At 42.5% G+C, this 10,258-nt stretch overlaps 1 protein-coding gene across 12 annotated transcripts in view; it reads left to right on the forward strand.

The window, feature by feature from the left end:
* The window catches only part of LOC147060988 (protocadherin gamma-C5-like), a 147,437-nt gene extending 139,598 nt beyond the window's left edge, over positions 1-7,839 (forward strand). For 7 of the 12 annotated variants that reach the window (XM_085931714.1, XM_085931688.1, XM_085931696.1 and 4 more), the window contains exons 2-4: positions 1,692-1,750; positions 4,465-4,562; positions 5,775-7,839. In XM_085931714.1, the coding sequence (XP_085787840.1) occupies positions 1,692-1,750; positions 4,465-4,562; positions 5,775-6,061 (444 nt within the window). In that variant the 3' untranslated portion in view covers positions 6,062-7,839. Of the gene's footprint in view, positions 1-1,691; positions 1,751-3,083; positions 3,138-4,464; positions 4,563-5,774 lie in introns of all 12 variants that reach the window. The other 5 variants (XM_085931661.1, XM_085931670.1, XM_085931635.1 and 2 more) reach the window with 1 other exon arrangement.
* The last annotated feature ends 2,419 nt before the right edge of the window (positions 7,840-10,258 follow it).

Here is a 10,258-nt window from a genome sequence, read left to right on the forward strand (position 1 = left end):
TTAGAGCGCCAGATGCTGTCTACCCAAACTATTTTAACCATCATACAGTTTATCATCTGTGCCTCCCAAAATACAAAAAAAACACCAGATGGAAGGAAATATATTTTGTCTGCACAAAAAAATCTAGTTATACCAGTTGAATGATGCTTCATACACAATCACAAACGTATTTTGGTATTTTTATGTTGTCTGTTTCATTTGAGCAAAAACAGATGTTCGCCAGATGCTCTCATTTGCTGGGCAGGTCCTAATTTGTTTGTCTCACTCAAATATGTGGCAGATGCAGACTGAAAGTGCTTTACGCTGGTATGAAAGGTCAAATGCACCCTCTGGTTGGATGAGATGTTCGAGTTGTCAGATCAGCTTTGGTGTAGCTAACGTTGGCGCAGGATGTGTTCATACCACTTTATGACAACATGTAAATGCTTTTGGAATATCACATCAATATGTAATGAAGCACAATCATAGTTTTTACCCATGACCTCGACATTGTGTGCCAGAGCCAGTCACGCAGCTGGAATGCCGGGCCTCTTCCTGGATGTTTGCCTTCACTCGCGGCTCAATCGCTTTTTATCAGAAATACACACATGCCACATCGAGCAGAGGCATCCACTTTTAGAATGAAAGAATTACACTTTAGAATCATCAGCCAAGCTGTGGGCGAGGGTTGAGGTCCACCATCCTCCTCTCATTGACAGCTAATGTGGTTTCATTTTGGGATGGATGCTAATCTTGCTTCATCTTTGCCTTATTTGTTGCCATGACGTGGGAGACCATAATGACATATTCAATGAATGACTCGGTGTGAATCACAATTGAACATTACTGTCTCAATTGTACGATTTTTCTGACCATCTTTTAGCTTTCAATCATACTCTGCGGGTTGAACATCTCTTTTAATAATGTACATCATCTTTCCGGCCTCTCGCTCCGGGAAGCTCTTGTGTCTATTAAGTGGACAAAACATGGAGCTCAGCCAGCCTCCGTTCACTGCATCATTGCACAACAAGAGAAGCTGGGAAGAGGTGGCAAAGAAATCAACAGTCAAGACTAGAGGGCTCGTACTCTGTGGCCTGTTCTCATGCAAAATTTAATAAAGTAAAGGAGAGAAAACCGGCCATCCATCCATTTACTGTACTGTGGTTCAACGTCTCAGGGAAGCTGTAGCCCATCTGATTTTAAAGCTGCAGAGAAATGTTCCTAACTCCCTTAAAATGCAATTTGTGACACAGAAATGTTGGAGCAGAGTATCTGTAGTCTCTCTCTAGTTCTAATACAATCTTCAACTTTTCACTCAGTTTCCACCGTGTTTAACTGTGAAACATTTAATAGTCACATGAATGTTTTCGAGACATGAGGGGGGAAAAAAAACGGAGCTTTGTCAAGTTTTCCATCTGATGCCTGTTTATGTCTTGTCTTCTTCTCGTTTCATTTTCCCATTATGATTTTCCATTTTGTCTGAAGGTTTATGGTGGTCCAGATACCACTTCCTTTAGTGCTGCTCATTTTACATAGCGTACAGATGTTTGTCTGGTCTTGATGCAAAACTGCCAACACACACGTCCACACGCACGCATACGCACAGATGTGTCAGCCACAAAAGCAACATTACATCAAATCCAGTGAAAACCTCATCAGGGTTGTTGATCTTGAATGTGCAGTTCATGTTGCAACTTCTTTTCTCATTGCAGCAAAAGCCACCCAACAATGACTGGCGTTTTAACCAGGGAGCAAGACCAGGACCCAGCGGGTGAGTCAACGTGCACTCCTCTTACTCACACTCACAGAATGATGAAGAAGGATGAGAAATAGTTCTTAAGATGCCATCATAACGCTTTACCTTGTGGTTACGTTATAACGGGAGGTAGTCTTTCACCCTCACACACTCTTCAGCAATGCATCCCTGCTTTCTAAAATGGCTGCCGCAGCCACCTCTCCCCCTCCCTTTCGCGTTCTTCTCCTCTCTGCTTGCTTTAGTACTGCAGATGAGCGATGGTGGCCAGAGCTAGTGGGGGAGGGGAGGAGAGGATGCAGTTGTTCTCTTCTCCTTTGTTGACATCTGAGGCGTGTTTCTAATCAAGCTGACACCATGGGATATATTTGCACTCAAATTCTGCTTATTTGGACAGCGGGCGATCATTACTACTGGTTGCACCTTCGGGCACGTATTGTTATGGCTCCGTGTCATGGGTAACATTTCTCAATGATTGTTGCACAACACGGTGCTGTACAGTATTAGCCCTTAAAAGACGAGCTGGGGGGAATGAAACAAGTGAGAAAGCTGTTGAGAGGAATGCTACATCCAGCAAAATTTGCTTCCCATGCCTGACATGTAAATGGGCACGGATAAGATTCGAAACGGCAGCTTGATCAAACATTCTGACTTAAGTAGAATAGCTACAATGTCAGAATGGAGCAGATCTCCATGAAAACTGACCAGTTAAGCGAAGAATTGTCCATCATTATAGATCCCCACTTCTTGTAGGTCTAAAGATTGACATGAGGATTCATGAGTTATTCTTAGACCAATGAAGTAGAACCATGTAATTCCACTCAGGTCATTTTTTAACAAAAGCCGTGGTACAATATTTTATCAGGGTTCAAATGTAGAAGTCTTTTAATGGCACCCGATCACCCTGACACACATATACTCATACATAGAAACACACACACGCAGGCACACACTAATAAACTATTTTCTAACATGTAACGAACCAAATGATCGACTAAATAATAATTCATGTTTGCTCCACTATCATTGTGAAATACGTAATATCCCATTTCTGAATAGAGATGGAAATTCCATGTGTTTTTTTAATTCATCGACTGACACAATAATTAACAGAATAATCGAATACTAAAATAATTGTTAATTGCAGCCCTAACGGCAATATTAGAAACTGAAAACTATTAGAAACCGCATAACACTACACGCTACAACCACAATGAATCGGTCAGTGAAAACTGAGCCATGTTATCTTCTTTTAAGCAACCCTCATTGTCTAGGCCCTCATTGGACTGTGCAAGTGTACATGCACAAAGTAAACATGTCTGTCAGGCTGTATAACATGTTGTGTTTTTAGTCCCCACATGCCATACGGTACTCATATACGATGGACGCCGAAGAGTGGCACAAGGTACTAATTTAGACCTACTGTAGAAACTGGCCACTCTCTGCCCTTTGTAGCTGACCAGCAATTGTGAAAAAGAACTGGGCCTGATTGGTTTAGAAGGGCGGAGAGTTTCCTGTGATAGTGCACCCAGGCTGAGTGTGTGTGTAGCTGTTTCTAATACCTCGTAGAGCTTGTGTTAGTCTCCCTAAAAGTTCGATGGGGTTTGTTGAGCCGTGTGCCTTTAGGCCACAATGCCTGCTGTGGCGTAGGAAGGACTGTGGCACTTTTTTTACGTGCAGTGTCGTCGTGCCATATATATATGTGTGCAAAACCAAACAAAATGAAGCTTGTCTAATTTCCTCGGGCTTTACTGTGTTGCCTAAATGTTTGTGTGTGCTCTGTGGTTGCAGCCCAACAGTATGACATGTGGCTTTTCATGCAATTTATCAAGTGGATGGCAGGGAAGGCTGCCATAAAGTCAACAAGATATGTCTTGAAACTCTCTTGAGGTCAACATACCATTATCTGCAGACTGAGGCTGGATGTGCCTAAAATGTCCTCGGCGAGGCAATAAAACACGGCTCGAGGATATAAACACCGGCCTCGTCGAGCCGGGTGTCCTCCCTCTGGACCGCAAGTCGCGATCTTGCCCACAGGAAGTGATAATACTGACCACAGGAAGAGCTCAACAGCCACAGACGGCGATAAGTGAGAGGCTCGTTTAGACTAAATGAAGCGCTCGCTCTTTATCTTTAGTGATGAGATGGTGCCTTTCAAAGCAGGGCCTGGTGGAAGAACAAACATTGTCGAATTTTGGAAAGCAGGTGTCGGGGGCACAAGCCCCCTTTTTTGCCCAGTTAATCTTCTTTCAGTTTAATTCTTCTGAAACGCAGGGGTGTTTATGAAGATCTAGTATGTTGTTGTGCATCACCAGTATAACCCAGATTACAAATCAGCTTGACCCAGTTGTTAATGGCACAGCTTGCGTTCGTGCGGCACTAGTGTGACTATGTGAAAAGTAATAGATGGTAGGTCTGCTCTGTTCCCTACACACGCAAATGGCACTCTTTGAATAAACAAGCCTGCCTGGAATTTGCCCACATGGAAATGATCAGTTTGCATCAACCCATGCTGACGACGACTTCAGCATTAAATATTGAACAATATTTGCTCAAGGGCAAACATGCACATACTGTGTGTGCGACTTTGTGTTAAGGTTCCAACACGCTTGCCACTGTGACGCATCACCACTCCACTCTGCTTTTGCCACCAACACAGAAAATGTCAAGCATGACCCACTGTCTATTTACAGTCGCGCTTACCTTCATCTTTGCCCTTCCTATACGCACAGGGCTGCCGGAGGACCCGAGGTTGCCATGGGAACCGGACCCTGGCCCCAACCCCCAACTGAAGCTGAGCAGCTCCAGGCCCTGATGGCTGCGGCTAATGGTGAGTACTCATTGGAAACTCTCCTTTCTCAATGCAGCTATTGCTTAGAGAGTATGATTAGAATGATTTGTCACCTGATTGTTTTATTTATTTATTTTTGCATTGTGTAGCGAGCCAAAACACTATTCACGAGCGAGCTTCTGTGAGAGTGAAGTGAAATACAAAAGAAAAGAATGATTTAAATAGTTTATTAAATAGGACAAATAGTCAAACAAATAAAGAATAAAGACAAAAGGAGCATTTGGGTGACACAAAGACTGCACACTAAGTCAAGGTAGGTCTCCGCGTCCGCACTTCCCATGTTCTCTCTCTATTGCACTCAAACAGAGCCCACACATTGGTGACTCACTTGGAAAAGAAGCTTAATGTGGACTATAAAAGCAATGCTTTAATTAAAAAAACAGAAACAGAGGGGGGAACAGCTCTTTGGCAAACAAGCTCTCAAGTTAACTGCTCTTTTCATCCCATTGTCAGTGGCGTGGAAAAAAATGATCCGTCCTTGTACTCAGCTGTACCCACGTCAGCACAAAATAAGGCCGAGTGGCCCCGTCTATGTCGTTAGGAAGGAAAAGAACGGTGAAGGTCATCTCCAAAATCGCTGATAGGAAGAGGGATGTTGCGCTTATTCTGGAAGTAAGCACAAGGTGTTTTCCCACCATGTTTACGTAAAGGAGCAACTGAATCGGTGGGGTTGGGGGCAGGGGCAAAGCGTTTGTGGCTCTGCATTGCAGAGGCTGAGGAAGAATTATGAGCTGAGCAGTGATGCACACAGAGCAGAGGACAAATGAATCAGTAAATTCTGGTACATTTCCAGATAGTTCATAATTGGGCTGGGCAATTATGGAAACAATAATAGTCATGATTGTTTTAATTTATATTGAAATTTCATGAGAGATAAAATATTTTGGGGTGTGGCCTAGCAGCTTTGGTTGGCCATTAATTCAGTGTAAAGTATTTCTTGCTCCGTTTGAGTGTTTTCATTTTGTATTTGTTTGATCGTCTGTGCGTTAGAATAATTAGCTGAAAGTGCATCAGCCATTCTCACTCTTTTATTTTTTTCCGTTCACCCTAATGGCAGGATATCTGAAGCTCACTTGTAGTCCCAATGTTGGCTCGCAACACAAAGCAAAAAAATCTTGGCTTTCCCTCACTTTTTGAATGATTGTTTTCTTACAATTTGATTTTCCCCCATCCCCTCTTTTCCCTCTTCAGTGAGCGAGGCGAGCGGTACCCTCGGACCCGGCACGATGGGCCTGAGCACCCGTTACAGCCCCCAGTTCACCCTGCAGCACGTGCCCGACTACCGGCAGAATGTGTACATCCCCGGCAGCACGGCCACGCTCACCTCCAACCCCCAGCAGCAGCAGCAGCAACAGGCCATGGCCCAGCAGGCCAGCCAGCAGGCGCTGCCCCCGCCCCAGCCCGGCCAGCCCGAGCCCCCGAAAGCCGCCCAGACCCCCGCCTCCAAGAAGAAGTCCACCAAGAAGGAGAAGAAGTAGAAAGGGAGAAGGAGGATTGCTCCATCGGGTCTGACGAGAGCTGAAACCCCCCACACCCCACCATGAAGTATCGCGCGATGAACACTTCTGACGGTTGTTTGGAAGTGTCCTGAAGGCCTTCAGGAGTCTGAACATGCCGAATGCTTCTGCATGTAATCAGTCGATATTTGTTGGCTGGGTATGGGGGGTTATTGTGATTTCTTATCCTTTCCTTTTCTTTTCTTTTCTTTTGACTAAGACAAGAAACCTCCCAAGGTTGACAAGTGATGTATTCAGAGAAATGTTTTTGTCTCTCATGTTGGATTTATTGTGCTCTTTCCCTCACGCGGAAAGTCAGCTGTTGTGAGTACGCTAGTCGCCATGATATTTCGATGTAGGCTCGGCCTTTGCAGGATCTTTTGCGGAGATAAGGCTGCTCTTTTACCGCTATTACAAACTTGTCTGCATGCTCTTTAAAGGTTCAAACCACAATGTTCTAGTTTAGATTTGCTAACTATGCATCGCAAAAGCAAAAGAGGAGGATGGCACGCCCCCTCCCCCACCCCCCTGCCAAATCGCTGGTAAACAGAATGCACATGTAGCATTTACCTGGCAAAAAATGACTTTTGTAATCATAGTTTCAAAAAGTAAGACATTAACTTCCTGTAATGACCTGAGCATGTATTCACAATGTGAGGTGTCCGGCTGGCCCCTCCCCTCCCCCAACATACATTGAGAGCCCTGAAGTTTTGCACTGACGTAAGGTGTAAATCACATTCAGATGAAGTATTTGCCCCCGCTGTTGACATTATTTTGCATGCTGCAATGGAAAAATTGTACGCCTAAGCTATGAAGTCCGTCTGGTCAGCGGGGATGATTGGGGGGTTCTGGTGACTGCTACCAAATCCTTGTTCCATTGGCTTGACAGGGTGGGCAACCTGGACTCCAACCGCTGAATGTACAGAGGACCTACCGTTGTCCCACCCACCACTAGCTCAAATACACTGACCCAGGCTAGGGTCAAGGGTTCAGCGAGGCGATACCACTCATCATACTCGTCCTTCGCCACTATCAAAAAATCCTCTCCCGCCCCCATCCACTCACTTGTAAATAAACACAAGTTCTGTTGATGGTATGAGCCAGGTGTTTGTGTTGTAGGGACCCCCGCCGTCCAACCTTTTCCAAAATCAAGTCCTTCTCCACAAAAGCGTGGCTCACTACTGGAATGTGTTACGTTTTGTTTTCCAAGAAAATTAAGAAAACCACAGATTAAAAAAAAAAAAAACAATTATAAATGAAAATTTGAGATGTTCTTCAACAGTTTGTGTTGCAATGTAGTAACTAAGCACCATGCCAACTAACTCTTCAGTGTAAATAAAACAAAAGATAACTTTAGATAAGTGACACACGTAGACTAGTTAACTTGTGATATGTGTTGCGCATATTTTTGTGTTCATTTTCTCTTTGATCTTTTATCACCCTGTAAAGAAACAACAAAAAATATGAATATGTTTCTATCCTTCTGTAACCTCTCAATGTTCTTTTTGCGGTGATTTGATCTCGTGCATTCTCTTTCTGTCCATATGAACAAATGACTATAAATATTATATATGTGTATGTCCGTCCGCTGCTGAATTAATACTACTCTACCCTGCTGTATTATCTTTCTTATCAAATGCTTAGCCCCTCCCCTCCCCACGCTTTATCCCTGTGTTACTCTTATTTTTATGCTAATATTTATATTGCTGTTTTATTTTCTCTTGAACACTGACATTTCAAATAAAAAGATTATGAAATCAGCTATCTTTGCCTCGTTTTCTCACCATTATCCAATTACCATACATCTAATGCAGTGTTTCACAACCTTCATTGAGCCAAAGCACAAAGTCAGGAAATTCTCATGGCACACTACTAAACAAAAATGTTGCAAAAAAGAGGTATACTAAAATATTGATGACCTCATCAACATTTACTACCAAATTGAGTCAGTGTGAAATATGGGACTGTTAAGTTGAACAAAAAGGGTTGTGATTTTCCATCTTCATCAATCAAAAATATCTCCCTGTCCCAAAAGATTTCAGGGGGTTTCAAACTCGAGTTAGGGTTTCAAATAAAGGTTTTAAATAAGGTGACGGTTTCAAAGTACATAGGTTTGCAAACTGGGCTTGGAGTCTCAAATCAGGGTTTTGAACAAAGGTTGTGGTTTGATAATACATTTTTAAACTAGGGTTAGGGTTTCAAAGTATAGTTAGGGTTTCACACTAGGGTTAGGTTTCAAACAATGGTTTAAAAATGGTCTTAGGTTTTTGAAGTAGGGTTTCAAACGAAGGTTAGGGTTTTACAGTTGGATTAGGGCTTTAAAGTAGAGTTTCAAAGTAGGGTTTAAAAGAAGATTTGAGGTTTTGAAATTACAGTTAGGGTTTAAATCTAGTGTTAGGGTTTTAAACTAGGGTTAGAGTTTCAAAGCAGCATTCCAAACTTGGGTTAAGCTTTCAAAGTAGGGTCTCAAATTAGGGTTAGGGTTTCAAATTAGGGTTGTGATTTCAAACTAAGGTTTTAAAGTAGGGTTAAGGTTTCAAAGTAGGGTTAGAGTTTCAAATTGTGCCTTCTACATAGCCTAATAATGCAGAGAAAATTCTTCAGAGACACACATATTGTATTTGGTGGCCACTGCAAGGAGCATAAAACCTTCCTAGAATCTTTTTGACTTACACAATAAAATAGGGAGCTATAAATAGCCTCCTGAGACGTCACTGTGCAGGAGCAAATGAGCGTGCTCTGACTCGCTGCATGCTGCAGATGTTGGGGGATGGAAACACAGATGAGATGTGGAGTGAGGGAGACGTTTTTAAAAGGCTTGTTTAAAAGGCTTAAATGTGTGAACAAACAAATGGCAGGGTTAATATGACTTTAAAAATATCTCAGTGACCTGAATGATGCATTATTCTTGCATTTATACACGTATAAATCGTTATATTCATAATCATGCATTATACTCTGACGACTATATTTTTCTCCTATCTCAGGCTTGACTCACTCATCCACTTTATGTAACTTGTTAGTTACATGGCAACTTCCCACTTATCACAAACAATCTCAACAGTCTGCAGTAATTAGTCATTAGTCACTAGTGAGCAAGTCAGCAAGTGTGACAGACAGAAATCCATCTATGATGAAAATCATTTTCATATCAACAAATCTGAAACTCCAAAGTAATGCTATCCTCTCTTCGTTTAAAAAAGACCAACAACAACAACAACAACATAGGAACATTAGAGACATCCATTTGCATACCCAAAATGCCTGGCTCCCTTTTCCCCACCTCTCTGTCATTGTGTTCTGTGGTTGCCATGGTAACTGTCAGCCCCAGTGAGCACGCCGTTCTCCCCTCCCTGCATTAAATCTGTTGCAGCAGCCATGTTGGCGTGGTCCTGCTGAGCTGCAGGAAGACAAACACATTGAAGACCCAAACTGCAGGAAAGGTGCACACGCAAGGATGCACGCACACACACAGATGAATCACACATAGTAAAGCACTGTGGCCCAGTTTTATCACTGCTACTGTAGAATGTTGATGTTGTAGCATAATCTAGATTTAGATTTAGAAGGAAGAAAATCCATGCTTTATCTCATTTAACGTCTTTACTCTGTCAAACTGCCATGTTAATGCCCACCAGACAACTTCTAAATGACATTTTAACTAATAAACATGTGTAAATACCATTAACGCTTTAACCATGAAATTATTGCTTTAATTGCTTTTACTTTTATGGTTGCTTGTTGATTATAAATCACTGTTCTTTCTGCATACCTATGTGTAAAAAGAAGTAAAGTTAAAGACTGACTTATGTGTGGGTCTTTGTTAATCTACAAATGGAGAGGTTTCATGTAACTGTTGTAAACCAACAACAGTGACAAGTTGCTGTCACATTAAATGCAGTCAGAACACGAAAACAGTGTCTCTATATGTTAATAAAATCACACACAAACACACAATGGCATTTAACAATTGAATCTGAAATATAATTTCCTGTCCACCTAACCCATGAGCACTGCAGTGAAGTGACGAGGGGAGAGGGGTGGAGGGGGATAGAAAGGATCTTTATTGTGGTCCGTCTAATGTATAGCTTCAAAGTCACTTCATCAGATGATGACTCACAGAGACTGGTTGTGTCCCCAGTTCCTGAATGTGGCGATCGAGAATAGAGAAGCGCTTGT

This window comes from Syngnathus leptorhynchus, chromosome 2, assembly GCF_054491065.1.
Source record: "Syngnathus leptorhynchus isolate UIUO chromosome 2, UIUO_Slep, whole genome shotgun sequence".
NCBI classification, from domain to species: Eukaryota; Metazoa; Chordata; class Actinopteri; order Syngnathiformes; family Syngnathidae; genus Syngnathus; species Syngnathus leptorhynchus.